This window comes from Falco cherrug, chromosome 6 (genome assembly GCF_023634085.1).
Source record: "Falco cherrug isolate bFalChe1 chromosome 6, bFalChe1.pri, whole genome shotgun sequence".
NCBI classification, from domain to species: domain Eukaryota; kingdom Metazoa; phylum Chordata; class Aves; order Falconiformes; family Falconidae; genus Falco; species Falco cherrug.
The window spans coordinates 91,449,380-91,475,920 of record NC_073702.1 but is presented as its reverse complement, the minus strand read 5'-3'; the positions used below and the strand labels follow the sequence as shown (position 1 = coordinate 91,475,920).

The 26,541-nt window shown below is 45.4% G+C and overlaps 1 protein-coding gene across 10 annotated transcripts in view; it reads left to right on the top strand.

Annotated features, from left to right (window-relative positions):
- Positions 1-9,297: 9,297 nt before the first annotated feature.
- The window catches only part of MAP4K3 (mitogen-activated protein kinase kinase kinase kinase 3), an 84,537-nt gene continuing 67,293 nt past the window's right edge, over positions 9,298-26,541 (top strand). For 7 of the 10 annotated variants that reach the window (XR_008732705.1, XR_008732706.1, XM_055713264.1 and 4 more), the window contains exons 1-3: positions 9,298-9,529; positions 18,519-18,576; positions 21,787-21,877. Coding sequence is in view for 8 of the 10 variants with exons in the window: in XM_055713264.1 (XP_055569239.1) it covers positions 9,425-9,529; positions 18,519-18,576; positions 21,787-21,877 (254 nt within the window). In the remaining 2 variants the exon portion in view is untranslated. Of the gene's footprint in view, positions 9,530-10,509; positions 10,529-18,518; positions 18,577-19,711; positions 19,860-20,753; positions 20,840-21,786; positions 21,878-26,541 lie in introns of those variants that run through there. The other 3 variants (XM_055713266.1, XM_055713267.1, XM_055713265.1) reach the window with 3 other exon arrangements.

Sequence of the window (26,541 nt, the reverse complement as noted above, 5' to 3'; positions counted from 1 at the left end):
AAACAGACGTCCACATTTCAAAAATGTGGAACAGGCAAGCTACAATTTGTAGTGACTTTCAGTTTCAAACGACAGGCACAGGCTAACAAAAGTTAGTTGGCTGAAGTATGATGCAAAATTTTTAAGATCACTCACTTAGAAAACTTTGTAGGGTTCTACGCTTTCCCGTTCTACACCCCCCTTTCCAGGGAACTGTCCTGGTTTTGGCTGGGATAGAATTAATTTTATTCTCAGTAGCTGGTGCAGTGCTGTGGTTTGGATTTGGTGTGAGAACAATGTCGGTAACACACTGATGGTTTTGGTTGTTGCCGGGTGATGTTTATACTAAGTCAAGGACTTTTCAGTTCCTTGGGCCCTGACAGCCAGAGGGCTGGGGGGCACAGGACATTGGGAGGGGACACAGCCAGGACAGGTGACCCAAGTTAGCCAAAGAGACATTCCATACCATGGGACATCATGCTGAGTATATAAGCTGGGGAAGAAGAAGGAAGGGGGGGAACACACTCTGCATTAGGGTGTTTGTCTTCCCAAGTCCCCATTAGGCGCGCTGGAGCCCTGCTGTCCTGGGGATGGCTGAGCACCTGCCTGCCCATGGGAAGTGGCGAATGAATTCCTTGGTTTGCTTTGCTTGCGTGCATGGATTTTGCTTTATTTATTAAATTATTCTTACCTCAACCCTCGATTTTTGCATTCCTTTCCGACTGCTCTTCCCACCCCTCTGGGTGAGGTGAGGTGAGCGAGCAGCTTTGCGGTGCTTGGTTGCCAGCTGGGGTTAAACCATGACAGCTTCCTTTTCTACGCTCCCCTTCCCATGGAACTTAAAGGACACTTCTGCTAAGGCTTCAACAAAGAAAGAATCCACAGAGGTTTCTAAGTTATAATCCTTAGAATAACAACTAATTAAGAAACCCTAGAGAGCAGTGTGCCTAGAGAAGAAGGATCATGAAACGCTGCTTGACATGTAATGTTTATGGAGAGGTACTGTGCTGATAAGGTGAGACAACTAATATAAACTAAGGATTGCCCTTGACTATCTTCACAGCATTAATTTGTCCAAGAGGTTTCAGCACCTTCAGGTCACTTCTTAAATATTCTTCTTTTCCTAACTGAAACATTTAACTGCTAATTAACAATTTATTTCCAGAAAGGAACAAAGTTACACTTTCTTATTGCTTGTAGAGAAGGCTTAAAACTCAAGAAATATTTTGTTTCCCATTTCCCTGTTTAAGGCTTCTGTGTTTGATGGAGGAGAACAGGCAAGACTGAGTTTTTAAAGTTTCATTTTGCCTTATTTTTTTCTAAGAGACAGTATGCATGACTGCAGAACAGACAGGATTAGCAATACCGTACAGTAAGAATTAATAAAGTAAGAGGGTGTTTATTTCCAAAATCATGATGACATCTCACAATGTGCCTAAGCCAACAGAAAATTAGTCTGTGAATCAAAGTACTGCTTTACCAAGGGGTCAGATAAGCAGCAATACTAAAGCATGGAGGGTGGCAGGAGACTGAAGGAGAAGTTTACCAGACCACTGAGGCTCCCTTTTTCTCTCCAGGGAAGGAAGTGTTAAACAAGCATGGTTATCTTGTCTAATCTCTCAAAACTGATATTTAAATTCTCTGTCTTTCAGCTAACAGGGCAAAGTCTGTCCCTTTCATATCTGAGATCATCAATACTAGGAAAGATCAAGCCCTCAAATATGCCTGAAGTTCAGGTACTTCCCTGGCTTTTTCCAGCCCATACGTTTTCTCTCCCAAATAAATCATCATCAGACAACACAGAACCAATAAAAGATAATGAATCAATTTATGATACTGCAGCTTGCATGTAAAGCACATGCAACCAAATTCTTTAACAAGCATCACTCCAAGGTGTGGAAACACTAAGCTGCTACTTCACACGCTTGCTGCTTTCCTGTGTGTCTTGCTAAACCTGACAATTTCTGTTGGCTTAAGCTATGTAAGATCTGTTTCGCTCTGGCAGGGAGCAGTCTGCCTGCCTTGAACAAGAAACTACCAACCGAAACATCTTTGCAGGCTGCATACCTTCATTCCTTCATCTTATCCCCCATATCAGGGGTTCTCAAACTACAGCCCGCAGGCCAGATACAGCCCCCCAGGGTCCTCAATCTGGCCCCCGGTATTTACAGACCCCCCCTGCCCCCCCGGCGGGGGTTGGGGGGGAAACCAAGCAGCCGCAGATGACTGCCTGCCACTGCATCTGCGCCGGCCCCCTGGTTAAAGAGTTTGAGGACCCCTGCCACAGATTCTGTTGCTTATTCTGCAGAAGTAGCAGAAATGGGTAAGTGCTGCTAAGCTATGTTCCCTAAGCAACGATAAAATCAACAAGTAATGATCACATAATTTACATGAAGCGAGGAACTAGATAGTAACTACTTTGAAGAAGGCATTTCCATGGCTGGTTAGCAGGGAATCTGATTGTGTCTTGTTCTTGGTATACAACGCATACATGCCAATCTGTTCTTCCTAAAAAAAGAGAGGATGCTGTTAGTCCTTGCTACTTCTCTGCTAATAAGTTCCTTTCTACCATTAGTTTTTTTCCAGTTAAAAGAAGCCTCCTAGTCAAGAACCTTACCAAAATTTATAACTTCCTGTCAGCAGAAACCTATTAACTTTTTCAGACATCAAGGTAGTAGTCCAGACATACTAGAGAAGGCAATGGAGTGAATATTTAAGAGGAAAAATCAAAACAGGCTAGAAATTAAGCTATGTAGACAACAACTATAGTCACATTACAGCAACTTTGTCAATTAAAACAACCACTTGAACCTGTCATTTGCACGATTATCTGCACACTTTAACTGAATTCTCACCTGTGTTTAACACTATATGAGGAAAAATTTGGGCTTCTTGCCAGCTTTAGAAGCACTGGTAAAGAGGCCGGTCAAGGTAGACAGCTGCTTAATTTCCTTCACTTCCAAGGCAGTTATACCATAAGCCCACTGGTACCCTTTTGCGTCCTTGAAATAACCTCTCCTGAGATAGTCTGTGCCAAGGATGCACGGAGCCTCTGGGCCAGTCATAATGGTGAGGTTTTGCCACACATTCCCAGTCAGGCTCACTTCAGTCTCTAGTACAGTTATAGCTGTTGGAATCCCCCTGCCACTCTAGAAATACTAACAGGTTCTGTCCCTGCATAGCTTGATGACATTAGGGTACACTGTGCACCGGTATCTACTAAAGCCTTGTATCCCTGTGGGTCTGACATGCCAGTCCAGCAAGCCCAGTCGTCCCTCTTCTCCACTTCGTTGGAGGCAGGGCCCCTCGAGTCCTGGTCATAGGATCCTCCGCTTACTCCTTTAAAAAATGGATTAGAATTCCTTTCCAGAGGACCAGGAGTAAGATCAGCCCTTCCACTCTGCCTGGAAAACTGCCCACTGGAGGCTGGGGCAGCAGCCTTTCCAGAAGAACCCCCATTTGTGATGGGTTTTCCTTGCAATTCACATACCTGTACCTCTAGGTTTAAGGTGGATTTTCCATCCCACTTCCTCATGTCCTCTCCATGGTTACGCTGGTAAAACCACAGAGTACCCCGCGGTGTGTACCTCCTGTATCCTCCCTCTTAATCAGAAGGACACTTACTGTTAACATGTATAGGTGGGGAATAGGATCAGTCCTCTTTGAGTTCCTGGACCAGTTTCTCCACAGCCAAGGAAGGAAGAGATGTTGTCTTTGTATTCCCAGAGCTGGCAAGCCACTTCACCCACCATCAGTACCACTTCATCTCTCCAGCCCATTACTGCAAATGAGTTGGCATGTGAAGCTGGTGCACTCCATAAAGTTTTCCGCCAAGTGGGTTGTGTGCATTGGACTTTGTCTGGATCTGTGGGTAAGTGCACACTGTTCAGGTCATAATAAATAATCTCCAGCATGGCTAGTTCCCTTGGGTACTGGACACCTACCTCTCTCTATTGCAGTCCACTTGCCTGGGCAACATGTAAATCCTCTTTGAAGGGATACCTTTCCTTCACGCTTGACAGGAGTTGCCTCCAGAGGCTGAGGACTTGTGTCCCCCTTCCCTAGAAAGTGATCCTAACTGTTTGGCTTCCCTACTGGCTTCCCTACCCTTTAATTCCAAACCATTAGCCCTGTTATCCCAGCATTGAAACAGACAGGTGATAATGCGCTCATCTGGATGACAGCTGAAATCTTTTCGCATATGCCACAGCTCATTCAGGGATTGGGATTTGGTAGTTACTTCTTGCTTCGCCTTTTCCTCCTGTTCTTGTGATGGCCCTGCTTCATCCTTTGCTAAATGAGCTGACTTTCATATCCATTTCTTCTTGCGTATAGGGGCAACTGGTACCATCACGAGCTGGTTCTTTGGCTCAGCCGCAGCCTCTGTCATGGGGATTGGCACAGCCACGGTGCCTGTTGCTGCAGTTGGAATAGCCACAGTGCCTGTCACTTTGCCATCAGATCCAGGGACCTTCTCTTCACTCTGAGGACATTGAATAGTGTTGAACAGGCCAGGCCCCAGCACGCTGCAGTAATACCTGCCTCTCTGGAATTGCCAGGGTGACAGCATACTTTTTCCAAATATTTAACTAGCTTTTCTGGATTCTGCACTTGTTCAGGGGTGAAGTTCCGAAACCCTAGCAGTGCTCACTGTTCTGGGTACTTGGTCATGCTATCCCACACACCCTGCCACTCATAACTATGCAACATCGGAGCAGACCTCTGGATGGTGTTCTTAAATAGTTGTTAAACCTTAAACAAGACTGGGAATGCATTCAGCATTCCTAGCAATAGGATTATGCTGGTTTCAACATCCCAAGGACATTCAGAACTTTCAAAGTTCTCAAACACTACTGTAATTAAACTGGCAGGGAAGGGGAAGATGTGGAAGGATATTGCCTCCATAGCCTGACTTTCTGAGGAGAAAAGGCAAAAGGTATGATTATTAATAGTTCCCATTAGATGACTCACAAAGTACAGGGGTGATGGCAGTGCTGAGTACACATACCGGATCAGTTTCATGACCAGCAATTCTGTCATATCACAAGCCAGTATTACAAAGTACAGCAAAAGGATAACCTTAGCCCAGGCACCAGAAGGGATAAACAGCACAACAGGGAACAAAAACTGCAAGTGAGGTGTGACATAAGGCAGCTCTGAGAGCAAGCCAAACAACTCTGAGAGCAAACAAATCAACGTTGTAAACACCTACCATTAAACCAATACAATGAATGCTTACAACATTAATTTAACACAGTCTGGTTAGATCTGTTGTCATCTCAGCCCTTCACATCCCACATTGGGCGCCAAAAAGGACTGTCATCCCTTTAGCCAGCAACTAAGTACCAGGCAGCTGCTCGCTCGCTGCCCCCCTGCCCTGGTGGGATGGGGAGGAGAACTGGGAAAAACAAAGGTGAAACCTGTGGGTTGAGATAAGAACAATTTAATAATTGAAATAAAGTATAACACTAATACTACTAGTAGTAGTAATAAGTAGTAGTAGTAGTAATAGTAGTAGTAGTGATGGAAAGGGAGGTAACAAAAACAGAAAGAGAAATACAACTCAAGGAAAATAAAAAACAAAATGAGCGATGCACAGTGCAGTTGCTCACCACCTGCTGACCAATGCCCAGCCAGTCCCCGAGCTGCGATCCCATACGCTCTGGGTAACTCACCCCAGTTTACGTACTAAGCATGACGTCCTATGGTACAGAATGTCCCTTGCCAGTTGGGGTCAAATGTCCTGGCTGTGCCCCCTCCCAATTTCCCCTGCTGCTCCAGCTCTCTCACTGGCAGGGCCTGAGAAACTGAAAAGTCCTTGACTTAGCATAAACACTACCCAGCAACAACCTCACACCAAATCCAAACCACAGCAGTGCACCAGCTACTAGGAAGAAAACTAACTCTGTCCCAGCTGAAACTGGGACAGGGGAAAGACATCCCTGCTGCACTGCTGCTTTTTGACACTCTTAAGAGTCATCCCTAAAAGTATGAGGCATAGCTCTTCTCCCTAGACATCAGGACTGACTGCAACAGGAGTACACCAGTATGGGACTTGTGTACATGGGCCTTCCACATCTGGAGCTCACTGGGCCCACTACATTTAGATTTCCCTTCAGATGCTTTCTTTGGGGCAGCTTAGGACCACAACCAACCTGCCCTGGGACTAACACAAACCACAGCTCTTCCGTGACCCAAGGCAGCCTGGGCAATTCCAGAAGACACTTGCCTGCCTCCATGCCTGTTCCCACCATACTCAAGCAGGTGCTCTGTGGCCCAGTCAGAACACCCTTCCCTTTCCAGCAGCTCCAGTCCCACAAGCGAAAGGCATGGGCTGGCCCCAGGCATGCTCCACGCAGCACTGGCAGACGCAGCACCTCACCCTTCCATGTGGCAAGGAAAGATCCAGAGGAGTGGGATGAGGTCTCCAGCTGTGGCAAATTGCACTGGCATCACCCAGCTGGAGGCCGGTGGAGCCTGCCGACGTGTGCCAGCCAAGGAGCCAGCACTCCTGCTCCAGGCAGTGGCTGGGATTTAGGGCTGTAGGGCACAAAGTGCCATTTCAGATCTCAGCAGCACCAGGATGGATGCGTTGTGAGTGCAGCTGAAAATAATGAGGCATCCAGTCCCAGCAAGGTATTTTCCATGGCTGTGGTGTGCCACAGGCTACAGCTGGGGCTTATGATCCTTGGAGGCAGAGCAATCAAATGTCACAGTGAATCCCCCACCATCACCAGAACTCTTAAAGCAAGAGCATGGGCTGTCCTATCACAAAAATATTTGCTGTCCAAATACAGTTTCATTTAATTTGTTTGACCTTTCTGAGTGGTGCCCAGCCTGATTCTCTGCAGCACATGGCTCAGCTGTCCTACCATCACCACGTCTAAGGAATAGGAGGAAAAAGAGAAAGTGGGAGAAGTTGCCCCAAAGCTTGGGGAAGCAAACGATGCCTGATACCCATTTGAACTGAGCTATTTCTGAAAGCAGTGGGGGGCACATCTCTCAGCTCCGTCTGTCTCTCTTACCAAGGAGAAGGGATCCAGACACTCCCAAAGAAACCAGTGGGTGTTTTTAAAAGAACAAAGGAAGTACAGGCAGCTGCCATGGATAGAAAGCAGGATTTAAGGGGAAAAATAACCCTGCTTGCCTCATTCATAACTATTTCTACCCAAGCACAACTTGGCAAGGACATAACATGGAAACAACTATAACCCGTTTTCCCTCTAATGAGATAAAAATTAAGACTGAGAGGCAAGAGCAGGCGGGTGATGAGGTTATCGGTGCTCCCCAGCAGGATGTCTGTTAGTCTTTCCAGACAGAGTTCGAAATCCCTGGCATTTCCTTCCGTAGCTCATTCAGAGCTGCTGCTACTCTCAGACTTGTCACAGAGCCCAGTCCCCTTGGACTGGCTTTCAGAGCATCTGTGGCAGCCCTGTCCAGCTAATCTACGCCTGCCACTTGTCTCAGCTCTTCCACAGCAGAAAGCAGCACAGCACAGCCCCAAAACCTCAGTCACAAGCCAGGAAAAAAATCACAGCAGCCTGGATCTGATTCTGGCAGGTTTGAGACTGTTTTACTTGTGAGAGCAAAAGTCATAAAATTGAAGCCAAGGGCATGGATGCAGAGCTCAGGGTGGCTGGAGGGACAAATGCACTGACAGACACTATGCCACTTTGCAGGCATCCTTGCCGCATCTGCCAGACCCCAACCCCCTCAGCATCTCTGCTCTGATAACCACACATTGAAATGAGGCCATGCCCAGCTCCCCATCCTCAAGCAGCTTCTCAGCAGAAAGGAGGGTCCCACATACCAACGTCCTTGGCAAGGCAGGCAGGGGTGGTGAGCAGACGGTGCATCTTTGTGCCCAAATTGCCCCCTCATCCCACTCTTTTTGTTTCACCCATCAGTCACTGGCAGCAGGAGCATGGTGCGAAAAGCCATGTGTCGTTCACCAGAACAGAGCTCAAGAGGTGCCCGGACCTAGGACCCACACACAGCTGAGCCAGGCTCAAGGGGTGGCACATCTAGGGAGAAAGGTTCCCACAGCTGTCTGGCACTTGTTCCCTGTACAGAGAGGGTGGAGGGCATGGACAGGGATGGAAGCAAGTATCCACAATGCTCCTTTGTGTTGGAAAACCATATGCAAGATGGGAGTAGAAGCAGGGCTGGTAACACTTGTGTAGAGGGGATGCACACTTTAACCCATGGGGGCATGCACAGTGCTCCAAAAAGTCACAAAATAAGGGGAAGCAGTCCTGCAGGTGAGAGGAAGATGCTGCGCAGCCAGGGTGCATTGGACGGGTGTGCACAGATGCTGTGCCAGTGCTGCAGGGGGCTGGCAGGTGCATGGCATGGTGCCCGTGTGGGGCCATCCATAACGCATGGCTACCATGCTTCACTGGGAAGGCCAGATACCCCACAAGAGCTGGCAAGGGCCCCAGGAGCTGCGACAGGAGCTGGCACCGGAGGCTGTGGGCAGCTGGGCAGTGCTGAGATACCAGTTTTGTGCACTGGGGCAGGGAGCGCCAAGTTCCCACGGGGAAACACCCTGTCCCAAGCTAGAGACCAGGGGTCGGGCACCAGGGTATGGGGGAGGTGGTCCCCGGTGCGCAGGGACAGCGTGGGGGGACTCTTGGGCTCTAGGTGCTGCAGAGGCCCCTAGCTGCATGCACAGGGGCTGGTGAATTTGTGAGTCCTCAGTGGCATGGGCGGCCTCCAGGGGCTCCGGGGTTCCCGCGCCAAGGGGCTGGCTCTGTGGGGTGCCGGCTGTGTGCTCGCGCGCTGTTTTGCGGGGTGAGCCGGTGAACGTGCCCGGGGCCGGGTCTTTGGGTCCCCGGCTGCACCCACAGGAGCTAGACCCGGGGGTCCCCGAGTCGGCGGCGCCGCTCACCGCCGCGGACGAGGCCGTCGGGGCGGGAGCCAGCGCCCCGGTCCGCCGCAGCCCGGCGTGCGTGGCGAAGACCGGCCGGGCGCAGCCCGGCGGCGGCGACTGGGGGCGAGAAGCGGCAGAGACGGCCGTCGCGAACTCTCGCAAACGCTGCCGGTGCCGCCGCGGGTCTGTCTCGTACCGGTGGTCGGTGCCGAGCTCCGCCGCCGGCAGCCACAGCGCCCACTGGCTCAGCTACGGCCCCGCGGCACGAGCGCCGGGGACTGGCACGGAGGGCTGCCGCGGGGCGGGGCGGGGCGGGGCGGGGCGGGGCGCGCAGGCGGCAGGCGCACAGGCAGGCAGGGCCGCCCGCCTGCTGCCGGCTCGCGCAGGCGCACAGCCTGAGGCGGGGAGAGGGGCGGGGCAGCGCGGCGCCATTTGCGCCTGCGCGGTGCGAGGCGCGGCGCCATGTTGCTGGAGCGGGCCGGGGGGAGGCGGTGATCGCTCCGGTGTCGGGTTCCTTTCTCCTCTCCTCCCCCCGCTGGGGGGTCGCGGCCGAGCGGGGCTTTCCCCGGCACCATGAGCGGTGGCGGGCGGGTGTGCGACCTGTCCCGGCGCAACCCCCAGGAGGACTTCGAGCTCATCCAGCGCATCGGCAGCGGCACCTACGGTGACGTCTACAAGGTAGACGCAACACCGCGCTCCGGCGGGGGGGTGTTCTCTCTTCGCCCCTCCCGCGTTGTTCGTGGGTTCTGTTGCTAAGCAACCGGGTCGGTCCTTCTGTCCAAAATCTGAGGGGGCTTCCGTTGCCAAGCGACGTGCCCCGCCCCGCCCCCCCCCCCGGCTTTCCCCTCCCCGGCCCGGAGGGGGCTCCCGCCGTTGCGGGCACAGAAGGCCGACGGCAGTCCCGCCTCTAGTGGGGGCGGCCCTGCCGCACCGGCCCCCAGCCCTGGTGCGGGTGGGTGGGCGCCTGGCTTGGCCCAGCCGGGCTCCCCTCCAGAGGGGCCCCGCGCCTTTTCCAGCCGCCGGCCTGGCCGCCTCTGTGGCTCGGCCGGCCCGTGCGAGGGGGCGACCCCCGGGGGCCGCTTCGGCGCTTGGGGGCGGCCGGGCCCCGCTGCTGGTGCGGGCCCGGCGGTGCGGCACCGCAGCGCTCTCACGGCGCCCCGCGGCCGCGGAGCCGCCCCGTGAGCCCGTCCCTGCCGCTGCTGGGTGCCGGCTCGGGTGTCGACGTCACGGGCGGAGCCGGCGGGTCGGCTCCCCTCCAGACCGAGCCGGGAGCCGCGGGGGTGCGGGAAGTGCACGCTTGGTAGTTTGCAGCCCAGATGTCACTTGAAGTAGTGTGCCTGAAGGCGAGCAGGGCTGTGCGTCCCGACTCTTGCTCCCGTCGCTGTCCTGGGTGGAAACATCAGTGTTTTGTGCTTATGCCTCTGTGTAAGGTGAGGAGGGTAGACCAGTCGGAGGGTAAACTGGGGAGTCAGGAGAGGGGCTGTTAGCATCACAGTCTTTCCCAAACATCCTGCCCAGACTTGCAGGAAAAGCAAAGCTGAAGCAATAGCTGCTGAGCATAAGTTTGGGTTTTGGGGCTTTATAGCGCACTGTGGCATTTTTCTCTGCTCTGCAACATATGTTATTTGTTTATCCAGCTGAACTCTTGCCCGACAGGTGCAGCGGCCCGTCTCTTAGGTAGGGCGACCCTGGTTCTTGCCCGCTCCTGTTTGAGGGCAGAGCAGATTGGAGAGCTGAAGTTTGTCACGTGTGGCCTTTTGGAAGCATTGATTTAACTGTGCGCTTTCCAAGTGTCTTCTGTTTTTGCTATCGCAGGGTGGGCGTGTGTGTTCAAGAAAACTTGTATTGGTAGGCAGACTGTAGGGAAACACGTAGAGCCATTCCACAAGTTGAGGTGCACGCAACTGGCCCTGATGCTGCCTTTGACTGTAAGTGAATGTGCCTAGAATGAAGTCTTGTTTGGGCTGGGGCAATTTTGGTTTAATCTCAGTTTGCTTGTATGTTATGAAAGTTTCAGGACCTAAATCCTCTTGTTACTGCGCTCTTAGTGTGCTCACTTCTTGCTTTATTGTTTAATTGAAAGGGTTTCTTGTGTTGTTTTCCCCACCTTGCAAGCTTCCTTTGAGTGTTTGTGTACTATGCCAATGTTTTAATTATGCAAGACTACTTGCCTTATGCTCTGTTCTTTCATTTTTCTGCAAACTGTTCTCTTAATGTGTTCAGCTCTGTTTCTGTTGCAGTTTTTAACTGGCATATTGACTCTGATACCTTATTGATCAGATTTTTTCAGTGCTGTGTACATAATTTTGGTCAATATGAATTATCCAAGTCACCTATGTTTACTGTTTAATTTTAAGAACGTTACCTCCAACCATGGAGTGAATATTTACATTTGCAGTACCACTGTGCATCTGAAACCTGTTAAGTTTCACTGGATTTGTCAAGGTGTTCTTGATGATTATTGTACTACCATTGCAGTAGCCTTCAGTTTGGTGTTCTGCGAGTGGCCAGTGCTGCTTGTGGCTTTTCTTTGTTTGAGGCACAGAAATTCTGTCCTCCCTCAGAGTGGATTTGTTTATGTTTATAATCTGCCTGTGACAGCTGAGATAGAAAGTGGTATATCCGGGATAGCCTAGGCTGGTGCTATAATTATTTCTAATAGATGAGAGAGAGGGAGAGAGGTAAGTGCTTTCTGGTTAGGTTGTAGACGGTGTAGGGAAAATGAGATGTGCTTTTCTCCTGGATGGATTATTGCCTGTTTCATTTTGAGGCAATCTTCAAAGGCATCTTCAAAATGAAGAATGGAAGTAGCCCAAAAATAATAATGAAAGCTGGTTACTTCCTCTTTGTTGCATTAAAAGCAATATATAGTCCTAAAGTGTCAACCACGTTTGAGCTTACTAGGGCTTTATCTTAAATTTGTGAGGGGTTTCATAAAGCCTTTTTCATTTGCTTCATCCCGTCATCTGTAGGTGAACTTTGTGGTTGATGAAATAATTGTCTGAATTTGAGATTAGCTGTGTGATGATGGCACTCATCAGTAGTGAGATTTCAGCAAGAGTGGACCCAAGAACTGGCCATACGTGGGCAGCTTCAAACCACTCTTTGTAAATTGTGGGGCTTCCCCCTTAGCAGGGAGAGCCAGGTAGGGAGGTGTTTCTACTGGTAGGTGGGGATTATTGCCTTAAAAAGATGACAGTCTTGTTATGTTGACATTCTTGCTAAATGCTGATGTTTCTGTAACCTGCTTTCCTGGCAAATTGTTGAGGAGCTGAAAGCAGAGCAGACTGGCATCTACTTCCTTGCTCTGTTTCAGTTGAACTGAGCTACAGCAGGGCATGGGTTAAATGTTTGACATTAGGGAGGTGAGGGGGGCGGGTGGGGTGTGTGGAAGACAGGGTATCTGTACTCTCAAGGTTTTACAATTTCAGGAGCCCATGGTGTGGACTGAACTATGGAGACTTGAAGGGAATGAGGTTATGGATCAGACTGATAAGAGTCCTGCTGCTTGGTTGGTGCTTGGAAACGCACTAGTGCACCACAAGTACAGCTTTTGGGCTTAAAGCAGTATTTTTATAATTATCTGCCCTCCCACCCAAGTTCAGTTTTCAAAGAGGCCTTGGAGCAGACAATGATGAACGCATCACAAGAGGGGTAATGGGGTAACTTGTTCATGCCATTTGCTCTTTATCAAATATGCACAGTCAATAATAATGTCTCTTCTAACTAGCACCAGTCCAAGGCTGTTGTAGGAGATGAAGCTTCATCTGGATTCTTAGTTCTTAATGTAACCCAGGGATATAATCGCTGGACATAACACAGGTTTCAGTGAGGGTCTGAGAGAGAGGCAATTGTTAAAAATTTTTTTCAGTGAAGCTGTGTTGCTACGATAGATAGCTAAAATGTATTACAAAGTTCTTGTGAGAAAATCTTATTTCCTTGTCCAGAGATGTCTCCTCTCAAGACTGCTAACATTAATGGTGAAATCGAGTTACTGCTTTGTTGGATGGTTGATGATGTATCTATAACAAAGCACAGACAAATGATCTGCTAATAGTGTTTTTTTGGTATTGAGTATTCTTGAGTGTTGCATATCACATTTTCATTTGCATGGGTTTGTTTTCTGTGTCTCAGTAAATGTACTTGACAAGTAAATTAGCTTCCTCTAGTGTCTTGTTTAGAGGCTGATAGCAAAATTGTTTTTCTGATTGCAGTTACTTGCCAGGAAAGTTCTTGAATGTCACCTTCTGTTTCTGTCAAATTTTCCCATCCAAAATTAGACCTGCTAGAAAGGGTAGAAACTAGTTCTGCTGTTGTACAAATAATTTCTGTCCTTTGTGTTTCTGTGTTTCACTGCTGCAAATAATTTGTGTAAAGTGGCCAGCAAAGTGTGAAAGAGGAGTTAAGTTTTTTTTCAGTTGTGAAAAAGAGACAATGCCCTGTCCTGCTCAGTTTCAGGAAATATTCCTAGAGTTAAATGAGTGGTTGCCTAATTTAGTTTGCTCTATTTATTCCATCTCCCATTTAGAAATACTTCTGCCTCTTAGTATGAAATTGCCGTTCTCATCATCCCTAGTCCCAGGCCCTCTAATTTGTTTGCCTTCGTTTCAAATCTTTTTGCTTAACATCACCTTTATTGGAGCATTACTTTCTAAAACTGTAGCTCTGTCGCATTTTAGTTACCACGCCTCCTACCAGAATGTGGAACCTAATTATTTTTAGCATAATTCTCAGTAGTTCAATTCCTATTAATTACAGCCGTGACTGTGGGGTGGGCTGGACTGGTGTAACAGCTCACTGTTGCCCGAGAGGGGCGATCCCCTGCCCTGCTCCCGGCTGTCTGGCCGCTTGCCTTGCGTTGGCTCTGATGCTCAGCACGATGCCTGGGCCAGCATGGTTAGCTAACCCGGCAGAAAACTAACCAAGAAAAGGGAGGCAGGTGGGTTTCTGCTGGCTTGGAGAGTTGAATTGGCTCTGGGACAGTCGTGTGGGTTTGGGAGAGGCTGAAGGGGAAGCCCGTAGGGGTGGAAGCAGGGGGTCGGGCAGCCGTTTGGGTGCGTTTTCCTGAAGAGCGGAGCTAATCCAGTTCAGGAAGCCTGACTGTGCCCTGGGATCGGTTATCCCGTGAGCAACAACTTGTTTAGAAATCGCTCATCTGCATTTTGTTCAACAGTTCACATAGGAAGTAGTCAAAGCCAGAAGCACTCTATTGTTACTCTCTTAGACTGCTTTTTGGCCTAGTTTTTGTTGCAACATTGTTTATTTTATTGCCAGTTTCCATTTGAAGGACAAATAGAAATTTGGCAGGAGATTTACCTCCTTGGACCTTGGATTTTATGTTTGTACTAGTTCAGCTGCACAGTCCTGTCTTCCTTATGACTGTACTGTTGTGGCATTTATTAGGGGCAGTGCTAAATACTAGCCTTCTTCCTCTTCTTTCCCCTCCTTTTCAGATACCGTGCACATCTCTTGCTTGGCTGGTGTTTCCCAGTAGAGCCCATCCGAGCGCTGTCCATTGCTCTTTCCTTCTCTATTTCAGAGTAATAGTGTCTTTCCAGTTGTGAGGCATTTTCGTTAATGATTTTTTTAATAATGAAATAATATCCAAACTTGTATTTTTCTAGTTTTCATTTCCAGCGGGTGGCAGTTTTTTATATACAATTTGATTTGATACCCTACTGTTGTCACAGAGACACTAGTAATTCTTTCCTGTTTAATTAGTTGCTGCTTCTCCAGCTTGACTGAGCGGTTGGTGCATTAACTCCTCCCCAGATATGGCAGTCTAGATCTCTGAAGAGTCTCATTCTTTTAGCCGCTGGTGGAATGAGGATCCTTACATGGTTTTCCAGAGCAGACACTGTATAAATGCTGTACACATTTAGTAAAGTGATCGCATGGAGACACAGGCATTGTAGGCCATTCCGTGCTTCCGCAAACCCTGTGTAATGCATTTGCACTGACATAGTGAAATCTGCATTTGACGGAATTGGTTGCAGGCTCCTGCTCATGGAAACAGGGGTGGGAGGAAGAACTCGGCTGTTGCTGTTAACATCAGCAGCGCAAAGGCTGGGAGTTAGAGCACTTAAGGTGCAAGTGGCAGCAAAAAACAAAGATGTGTCTTCTTACTTGAGCCTCTTTGAAATTTTTGGTTGCATTTGCTGACTTAGAAATACTTGTTCAAAATTGTTCTTCAGCCAACTATTCCTTATTAATGCACCCATCTCAAAGCCCATAAGTAACGGGCGACTTTAGTGTGATTATGCTGAATGAACATGTAAGGCAGTGCCCTCAACATTCTAAACTATTGTGTGGTACATATACAAGCACCCCCAAATTAAGAGTCGGAGCCAGCTCCAACACGTGTTGAAAAGCATGCAGTGCTTCAGTCTTTCTCAGTCTGTCATTCATGTGAGCTTAGGCAAGAAATTGTTTCACAGCCAGTGATTTCAAAGGTATTTGATGAGATCTCGTAACACCTGTCGGGGTACCTAATCTTCATCCTTTGCAAGGAACCCTTGTGTCACTACAGTCAATCTCTTTTTTTCTAATATGTATATATATACATACACAGTCAGATTAACAAAGGCAATTCATAGTCTTACTGGTGACACCACCTTCAACACTAATAACCCAAATGGAGTAAGATGCAAAGTGGTAACTTACTCAGACTGTCAACTTCAAGTCATGTTATCTTAAGTAATAAGGTATGCCCTTAAGCAGTTGGTAACCTGCTGTTCCTGAAGGCATTGGTGAGTGAAGGCATTAAATCAGATTTTGTTCGTCCTTTCTAGCTTTCATGAGTCCAGGCAGATACTGGTCCAGAGAATGACTAGCTGGCCAAAGAGTCCCACTACTGCTGGTGTTGAGGAAAGGAAGCAATGGTGATGCCTAAGCTGAAGGAGAAAACACATGACATTTGTTCTTTCCTTCCCACAATTTTGAACAGTTCTTTTGAGAACATGATGTTGAAGAAGAAATCCCTTTGTGATAGGAGAGGGCCGAATCAGGCACAAGGTATGGAGAGCATGGATTAGGCTAGGCTGCCTGCTGCTCGGACTCCTTTCCTTTGGCTGGGATTTTGCATGTCCTTCTCCGGATGCATCTATAGATTTGTCAGTCTACTGTTGATAGATTTTTGGCATCACCATCACATAAGTCTTTGTGTTGAGTACCCTCATATGTTTTCATCAGTTTTGTTCCGAAATTTTCACTAGCTCCTACCTACCCTCTATCTTGCTTTGGTTGCCGTAGCACTCTGCAGAGCGTAGTGACCATAGTCAGCAAAACAAATTCCTGACAGCTGGACATGGTATTGTTAAAAATAAATACAACAATAAAAAAATTACCAAACACTTTTTGTTAGACTAGCGATGTCCCTGAAGCCTGTGAAATTTTTCCAGCTTGGCTTGTACATGCCATCTGCATGCAGGGTGCTTAACTTCAGGATCTCCTCACTTGTATCTACTACAAGTTGCATCTCATTGATTGCCTTACTAGTACAAGTTGCCGTAAAACAGATCTTTAGATATTAACAGGACTCCCTGATGATCTCAGGTCTTCATTAAAGCTTCAGTAATTTTTCTTGTTAATCTTAGAGGTTAAAACATGCTGACCTTCATCAACATCTTGCCTCTGTGTAGTTTCTTGCTGTGAAAAGAATGTGTTGGGAGAAGAATAAGGAATAAAAATCCTAGCTCATGCTTCAGTGGTGCCACTTTCTGATGTGTTGCCTTTGTACAGATAAAAGGAACTCTTATTTTTGCTGTTCTTAATGTCTTTGCATCTTTTTTCCACCATACAGTGATGAGTGGAGACATTGCTGCTCTCGGTGGGGTGGGCAAATAATGACTTACAGGGAAGGCTGCCGGAGAAAATTTATTTTTTAACTGTGTGTCAGTTTCCACAGTCTATCAAGTTTGGACTACTCCTTGATTTTTTTTTTTTTTTTTGGTAGGATTTCCACTGGTCTCAGGATCTATCCATACTGGTGTGCCTGCACGTTGTTTGCAAATGCCAGTACTCCCAGCATTGCAGAAGAGCATTGCCACACCAATGAGCAGTGAGAGGTTTGAGATTGGCTGTGGTAGGAATGGCCTGGGTAGATTTCTAAACATGGGAATACACACTGCATTTATTTTCAGACTGTATTACTGGCTATTTTTTATAGTCTTACGGTTTTTTTCCCCCTCCACCTTACAGTATTTGGTGAGTCTCATAGCCAGTCAATGAAAGGTGTGAGCCCTTGAGCTCCTAAAGTGACTTAAATGAGATCATTAGCAGGCAGGCTAATTAAAATGTGGGCACCTGTCTGCATCTTTAAGTTCTGTAATTCTGGCCTTTTTTGATTTGAAAGCGGATGAGGGGAAAAAGCAAAAGCAGGACTGGTCTCGCCTTCTGTGCCATGTGCAGGGGCAGCGTGGGCATAGCATTTAGTGCAGTGGTGGTCCAGCACAGTGCAGCTCTGGGTACCAAGACTCCCCAGGGGAGAGGAGAGGCTGTAGCTGAGCATCCTTCGGGAGCTGCTGCTTTGCTGCCCTCTCCCCATAGCTGGGTGCAGGGACACGGTAGTTTCTTGAAAGCAAATGACTCCTTGACTTTCAGTTAGTAGCCAAACACAACAGTTTTCTAGAAGAGAAATAATTATTATTAAGCAGCATCATAAGTCATAATTAATGGCTTTTTAGAAATCCAGCTTCCTGGTTGCTCAGTAGAACATAGGCTTTAGCATGACAGAGCCCTGTACAAAATGCAGTTAAGCTGCTGAGGTTGGCCACAGAGCTTTCTAACACCTCTGTTGCTGGCTGGGTGTTTGGCACCTTCGCAGCAGAGGGAGGGAGGATGCTGTTGCTGGTGGAGAGTAAGGACCAAGGGGCATGCAGTGAAATGAGCAGGAAGCATTGCATTATTGTTGCGGGAGTCTTGGAGGCAGTCGCATGCACTGCAGGGTGCAGCCCTTGGTGCTCCCTGGGCCTTGCTTGTCTGCTGTGAGATCCGTGTGTGTTAGAGCTGCTTTGCAGTCCGTCTCTCGGTGGACGGTTTGTTTATGGATTTTAACATGGAAGTACAGCATGGTGGAGGACTTGCATAATTTAGGACTGTTGTGTGGCCCGGAAGGTTAAAGCTTCAGATCTCAGTACAAATTAGCTGCCTAGTGGAGGGGTGTGGTTTTTTTGAGATGGCTTGCTTTGTTGCTAGAAAATAAATCCAGGATGAGAAATTTTGTTGGAACAGTGCTTCCTACGAACATGTGCTGGAGAAGAGAATGTTAGCTACAGAATTCTTACTGTTTGGTTCACTGTTATAAGCACAGACATGGATTTTCATAAATAAGTGTTTTAGGTGTAACAGAACTTGATAATGATGCTTATCTAATGAAAATATATGCTGTAAACCCAATAAAAAATAAATGCATGGTATATTTGGGAAAAAAATAACCTTGCATGAGATGTAAATATACAAGATGTTTTAATTTATTGGTTCCTCCTGAGGTTGTTTTTGCTTTAAAAAAACCCCAAACCACAAGTGGTTTCACTGTTCAAGACCCTTATGTACCTCAGTTGTTTTCTGACGCTGTGGTGTCATAGAATGTAGAGTTGAGAATGCAGAGCTGGTTGCTGTGCTATGTTCTCTAAATATTTTTTTTATTATTTCTTTTTTCCCCTCCTAGGCTCGAAATGTCAACACGGGTGAGCTAGCAGCAATTAAAGTAATAAAACTAGAACCAGGTAAGTGTTTAACTGAAATAGGCCACAGAAACTTAAGTGTTTTCATGCTTAAAATACAATTGTACAAAGTCGGTTGAGTCCACTTACTGAAAGAAGAGATGATTATTGCCTTTTAGTGTAGGACAAAATACACTGTTCTAAAAAATAACAAGTGTGAAAAGCAAGATATGAAAGCAAAAAATGTGACTGGAGAACAGTTAAAGGAAAATGTAAAATTTCAGCAAGAGTTTGGGTTTTTGTCTGAAGTACCATGTTTGCAAACCATGAGATACAAAAAATATATATGGAGCAAAAGAAATGAGGAAGACAGCAAGGCAGAAGAGAACTCAACTGGAAAAAGCATGGAGGGAGAGATAAAAAGGTAGGGTGAAATAATAGTTGAGCATTAGTATCTGGGAGTTGAGTATTTCCTGAAATTCACTTGGAGGCTCTCATTAGGACTTCACTGTATGGTAGATTTAAGCTTAAACTGTGCTTATGTTGTGATTTCACAAAGTACATGTGCCCTAGAGATCAATTATCAGCCTGCAAGTGCTGTTCTGTTAGTAAGGCTAGACTTGCTGAACAAGAGTACGGTAATCTGGGAAGAAAGATGTCCAGACTTCTTGTTGAACTTCTAACTGTTGGTGTGCCGTTTCAAGGTTTAATGTTGGGGGGTGGTAGTGGTGGTATGTGTGTGTGCATGTGCAATACTTTTACTGCTACCTGGTTTGATCCTTAAGGTCTATGTGGGCAAGAAGAGAAAGAAGTTACTAGTTTTCTCTTACAAACTGGGAAGTGATTAGAAATGTTGTGTTTATATAATGCATACACATTAGAATAAACCCCCACAACATTCAAGACAGGTCAGCATGTTACTGTGTAGTTCCAAAAGTGATCACACTTTTATCCATCCTCAAACTTGTGGTCTCAGATTATCTCGCCTCGTTCTGCTGCTTTGGCCTTTTCTGTGAGTTCCCACTGCTGGAGTACTTGGCAGTGCGTGGCTGGGTTACCAGCCTAGCCAAGCCAGGCAGCTGTGCTCTGTCTCCCTATGGAACTGCGAAGATACAAGGGGGAAGGAGACTTGTGTAGTAGGGGAGGAACTGTAGGATTTGGCAGACTCAGATCATGTCAACCTTTAAAATAATGCAACTTTTTACTTAGCAGACTACCACTTTCAAAAGCATGAAGTATGCTTGGTTGAAGAGTGTTGTATGGGTTGTGCCGAGTGGGACTTGGAGAAGCGTGCTGCGTGCATCGTCTGAGCTGTGGATGGAGCCTGGGGATGTGCTGCAGCTGGGGTAACTTGCCGTCATGCTGTGCTGATGGGGATGACAACTGGCATCTTGCAGTTAAATTGGGTGTTTTGGGCAGCCTTTGGATAGCTGAGGGATACACATAGAACGCACTTTAGTTACCCTCAGTTTGCTCACTGAGCTCGGTTTATCTCTGCAGTTGTTGCTTCCAGTTGTGGTAGAGGCTTGACTCACAGCTTTGGACAGGCAGCAGCCGCAACCCAGGACCGTGGCACTGGCTTTCTTTGCAAGTTTTGCAGATTTGGTGACAGTGTGAAGACTAAGGGTCAATAATGTTTAGGCGCTTACTCTAAAACTTATGCTACTTCAGTATTCTGGATGCAATGAAAACACTGGAGGAATCGTGTCCTTTCAGAGAGATGTACTTTCATATGTGAAAATAATTTCTTGTTTGCTCTTTAGTGTTTGCATGTCTAGAAGTCTAGCTAGGGTACAACAAGCCAGTCCGCAATATACCTTAGATTGTAGGCAAGTCTGTTGTGATGTTAGCTTTCAGCTTGTAGTTTGCAGGTTGTTATCAGTTAAATAAAATACATGTGAATATTTGATTTCTGGTTAAAAATAACTAAATGGATAGGTCACCGGTATGTTGATGTGATTGGGAGAAACTTAAAACATATTTTCTTAGGTAATAGCCTGTCCAGTTCTGCTGGGATTTGTTGTTATAATTGAAATTTATTAACAGCCATATTTCAGAAGTGATTTTGGGTTGCAGCAATTGATAAATATGAGCTTAGTGTCTGTATCCAGCTTCTTAGACAATAGCTTGGCTTCTGGTTTAAAAGCTCTTTTGGGTCATGCTGAAGTGTGCTACTACGCTGCTGAAGTGTACGCTAAAAGGAGAATTTTGACATACTTTGAATGTTCCTGTTTTTTCAGCTTGCTTAAAGATTCTCTTCAGTTATTCATGAAGTTAAGTGGTTGTTTTAGGCCTTCAGGCTTGTTTCATCTATGAAGTCCTTGAGGTTAGTAAGAATGAGGTTTTTTGTGAACTGTGTGCATCTAGTAACTAAAACTTCAGAAGAACTTCTCTGGAAACAACAAAACAAACTAGCTATAATTTGCCTTTAATTTCAGAGGAGCCCTAGTGTAAGATACTGAACTGCAAAAGAGCACTTGACATGTAGTTCTTTAAAAAAAAAAAAAAATGAAAAAGGCTGTCAAATGTTACTAGCATTTTCTTACATCTTGCTGTCTTTCTTGCCTTGCCTCTTTAACTTGCCAACAAAAAAACAGCAAACCCCCTGCACAACACCCCCAAAACAAAGATGTGTCTGCGTTTTCCATTTCATGCATGAGTTTCTCAGTGTGTACACTTATCATCAGATAAGAATCTTTTATAGAAAGACAGGTACAACTGACAGGAACAACTTATGATAATAATACTCATTAAGTGCCACATCTGTGTCAGAGTTTTATCTGGACATATGTTATGTATAGTCCATGAATTTATGTGCTTTACTGAGCTTTCAGAAAAGTTGCAGCAACAGCATACTATTGAATGTTTTCTGCTTGGGAAGATGATCTAACGGGGGTTGGACTTGTGACCAAAAATAGCAAAGTTTTGTCGTGTTTTTAAGGTCTTGGGCTATTGGCAGGGCATATGCAGATGGACACAGTGGGATCTCGGGGAAAATAAAGAGTTCAGAAGGAGCTGTGGCCGGTATCATAAGAGGTATCAGATAGCAGATGCGAGGTCCACCTGGCCCAGAATTAAACTTACTCTTAAGAATATAGTTACTTATTGCTAAGCCTTTGCTAATAAATACTGATTTATAGTTGCTTTATGTCTGTGAAACTGGCAGATTAGTTTTAATTACTCAATGTTTATTTTATAAATATGTACTGAAAGTCTAGTTGAGATGCGAGTATGAACTAGACCAATGAAAATACTCATTCTTTTGCTTTTCAGGAGAAGATTTTGCTGTTGTGCAGCAGGAAATCATTATGATGAAAGACTGTAAACATCCGAACATTGTTGCTTATTTTGGCAGCTATCTCAGGTACAGTTTGTTTCTTTTGTTCATTTAAAAATGCCTTTCTCCTTAAAGGACGGGTCTATAAGGTAAGTTAGGCAAAACATAATTTACCAAATAAGTATTATCCACTTGTATATTATTTTTTCACTTACCTTAAAATCTGTTCTGTTTACTACAGTATCTGTCTATAAATAGTACTGCTGTAAACAAAATCTTTCAGTGACCATGTAGTCATATTTCCTTGGAAATGAGTTGTTGTTTGAAAGCTTTGAATTTAATACATAAATGGAAAATTAAGCAGAAGTATGACAAGTATGAAGAAAGTCTGTGTTTATAGTATCTTCTAAATCTGTTTCAGTAAAACTTCTCTTAAAGTTGCAAAATTTTGGTAAGTTAATGTTGCATAATGCAGATAGAGTTCTCAGAAATGTTCTGACTTAACTGGTGTTGGGATGTAAAACTGAATTCAAAATTGAATGTTATGGGGGAAATAAGGAGGGAAAAAATTGTGTTTTTCCTTGCTTAATAGTAGTAGTGTTAAGCTTTAAGGAGAATTTCATACTTAACTACCTAAGAGTGTAAACCATGCAGCCTTTAAAAAGCTGACTGGTGATTTGTGGTTTGGATTTGTTTTGAAATCTAAAAATTATTGATATTTCTCTCTTGAGCTGCGGAGTTGTTTAGGACAGCTAATTCACTATATGTAAATTGTTCTTTTTTTTTTGTGTGTGATTCCTTTAATATGGTATTATGCTTACTTTTGTAACAAGTGCAGTAAACTCGTACTCCATACGAAGTCTTAGTATTGAGAAAATTGATGTCTAGTTCCTAATAACGTTTGCTGTTACATTTCTTTTCAATACATCCTTACAAATGTTTTATGCTAGATATAGCAATTGCTTGATATTAAAGGACTAGACTTTTTAATGCTGGATTTTGTGAACGTAATGTTGCAATAATTTTAGGCGTATAGTGTCATGCAATAAAAAGCTTTTAAAAGGTTCTGGGAAATCATGATGCTGTTTACAGCAGAGGGATGTTCCTTTATGGGTATTCACATAGCTTCTGTCTGCACAGAGACAGTATAGGTAGGGACATGGTAGCTCTGTGTTACACCTTCTGCTATTCATAATGGAAAGATGCAGAGTTGAATTACTCAGATGTGTACTAGGCTTCAGCAATTCCAGCTGAAATTCTCTGTGATAGCTATCAGCTGCAGCCAAAAGCTTTTCAGCAATATAGGCCAAGTGCTTTTGGATTGAGGGTGGGAAGATACAGGATTTTCACGTGAAAAATCTTGGTACTTTCAACAAAAAATCACCATCTTTTGAAGGAGGAATATGTTACAGAACTTGGCTCTTGTATTTGGAGTACATCTTTTCCTTTTAAAAATCCTTTCAGATTTGTCCAGCAATACTGCATTTCTTTTACTTTCATTCTGCATCAGCTAAAGTTTAGGAATTCCCAGTTGCTGGTTCTTTTCTAGCCAGTAGTGTCTGGTTTGGTGCATGTTTGCAGTGCTACAGAGGAGCTAACACATGTTCCCTGGCTTACTTGGCTGTTGTTGAGCATTCCCTTGCTCTAGGGTGAGCTGGGACAGGATGTTGAAATGGTGAGCATGGAGTGCTTTGTGGTGCTCTTGGTGACCTGATGCTGAACATCTGCATACTTACAGCAAACAGAAATTGGGCAAGTTGACTGTGCCAGAACTTCAAGGCAGTGCTGGGGAAGAAAGTCCTGGCAATAAGTGCTAGTGGAGGAGGAGAGGTCTCATGCAGAGGATCAGCTGGCTAATGCTGTCCTGAGGAGTTTCTTCGCCTTGCCTCTTGTATTTGGTGTCCTGAATAGCACTGCGTCTGCTCATTGAAAACCATGTTTTATCACTGGTGGTGTTCATTGCATCTTTCTTGGTACTGACTATCTTGGTAGCTTTTGTCTGATGAGTGAAAGTGATTGTTTGATGAGTGACAGATGTGATTCAAGTCAGTAGAGCCTGTGTTTTGAATTGTATTTGCTTTATAGTAATTTCAAAGATCTGTGGTAGAAAACCTGGTCGTATTAGTACTTCACAGACATAGTTTAGCGTGGAGCACAGAGGAGGTTTCCAAGAGGAAATGTATTTTCAGAATAAGATTAAGTGGAAATGCACTTCGAAAGTATGAGAGGAAAGCAGGTTGTTGATGTTGTAGTTTAGCCCCAACCATGCAGCTGTAGGTAACTACTTAAGTACTTAGTTACTTACTAAGTGTCATGCAGCTGCTTGCTTACCTTCCACCCCCAGGATGGGGAGCAGTCCAATCATGAAGGAATGTAAAACTTGAGAGTTGTGATAAAAACAATTTAAAAACTGAAATAAAACCAATAACAATAATTATAATGAAAAGGAGAGAGAAGGGGAGAGGAATGAAGCCCAGAGTGAAGGGAGAAAGGAAAACCATCGATGGCCAATGCGTTGTTCATCACCTCCTTTCTGATGACCAGCCAGTCCCCTTAGGAGCAATCGGCAGGCCTTGGGCACCCCCAGGGCTACATACTGAGCAAGATGTCCCGTGGTATGGAATACCTCTTAGGCTGGTTTGGGTCAGCTGTCCTGGCTGTGTCCCCTCCCAGTTTCTTGTGCCCCTCCAGCCTTCTCACTGGCAGGGCCTGACAAACTGAAAAGTCCTTGACTTAATATAAACATTACTTAGGAACAACTAAAAACATCAGTGTGTTATCAACATTGTTCTCCAAAACACAGCACTGCACCAGCTACTAAGAAGAAAATTAACTCTTTCCCAGCTGAAACTGGGACAGTTGACTTGCCCATTAGATGAACACCATCTGCATGCTACACTGAACTTGGGCAGGAGTGTGTGATTGTGTACCGCTTGCATTATCATGTATACATGTGCAGGAAGGGGTCAAAGTCTGAAGGCAAAATCAACAAGCCATGCTGTTCTGGCATTCCATACCTTGAAGGGTGCTTGTCTTGGCAGCTTGAATGCTTTGTTAACACCAGGCTGGACTGTGAGCTGCGTTATGCGCAAGTTTGAGTGTGCATATGTGTGGAGTGTGTGTACATGTAGGGACTCAGTATTCCAAACCAAAAGTGTCTGCGCTTGTTTAAGGTTAATTTGAAGGTTAACCTGAATTGGGTGTTACTTCCATTCTGCGTAGTACTGGCAGCCTTTTTCTTGTGCATGAACTGTCAGTTCTTAATATTGCTATGTATCTCAAAGTCATGTTAAAACTTTTGAGAATTTTTGGAGTTACTAGTCTGCTCGACAGCAGTTTACGGATTGTGAGGTGGTAAAGTTGGTGAGGGATTTTGTGATTTCTTAAAGGCAGTATTTCAAAGCTCTGTGTTATGGTGACTAAGCTTCTTAAATGGATGTTGCATAGTGGGAAGGCTGTGTGGCTTAGTATTGCACCTCCTTAAGAGTCCTCACAATCTCAAAGCCTGCCTTTGTTTGGCAAGAGAGCACCTTTTTGTATGTTAAGATGTCCTCAACCTAAAGACATCTTCCAGTGGGTATGATGACTTTACCTCTCTGCAGTACTGGAAGTTGTGTCGACATTTTTTTTTATGTCTCACATTTTCAGGTTTGTGGGGCATGCCAGACAATCATAGTATAAATTTCTTCAGAAGACAAATTCAGAAGAAATGACTAAGTGAGGAATGGCAGCAGTGGGGGCTGGGGCTCTGCAGTGCTGTTGAAGCTATGCTGAGCTGGTTTTCTAACATTTTTTAACATAATTCTAACATACTGACCAGAATGTGACAGTTGCATTTGTGTTTGTTTCTGGAGGTGAGATTATTTGCATTGTCAAAGCACTGACTAATGTATCCAGTTGTCTTAACAGCTGCTGCTTTTAACTAGTCATGGTGAGAACAGATTGCTTAGTATAACTAATAAAAAGCTGTTTAATGTGAAAAAAGACTGCGAACAAACATAACTGTTGCATTCAACATTCTTTAAAATCTCAAGATTGAAATGGTACTTCTCATGATGCTGTGTTCAGGCTGGGGGTGCTTTTTCTTTAAAAATGTTTCTCTTGTCTCGGGGTATAAAAATATATCTTTGTAGACTCAATTTAATTTTGGCAAATATAGTGTATATTTTGGCACTCTGTTGTGCTCTTGCTTGGTCCCCTCTTGTTTCATTGGTGTAGTGTTTCTCTTTTGCCTGGGCAATTGAATGGCTGTCTTGAGCTTTTGTTTTCCAAGTATCTTTCAATGCTAAGAACAATAAGAAAAATACCATCATCCTGTACTTGGCGCTTAGTAGCATATTGTTCCCCATGCTTTCCTTTTGTTTACTATAGGGATTTTCTGCCTTGGGTGTTAAGTTGCAGATGCTAAATGGTGCTGTTGATCCTGTCTATTTTGTTTGCATTTGCCATAGCTCTGCAGAAACAGACAACTGTATACACTGTTACTGTTGATTAAGTGGATCTTCACCTGTCTCAAAGTACTTAGGTACAGTATAGATAGAAAATTAGAAATGCCGTCTCCTCTTTTGATCCTCTTATGTTTTTTTCCTTTTCTGTAGGGCTTTTCCACACTGGGAAGTTAATGCCCAGTAAGTGAAGGTGTGAATTTACAGCAATACTCTGCTTCATGTCTCTTACTTTGTGGGTGCTGTGTTGCTGTCCCAGGGCTGCTGGGGTTGTCCTAGCTTTTTCCTGCTTCTGTGTTGCTGCTG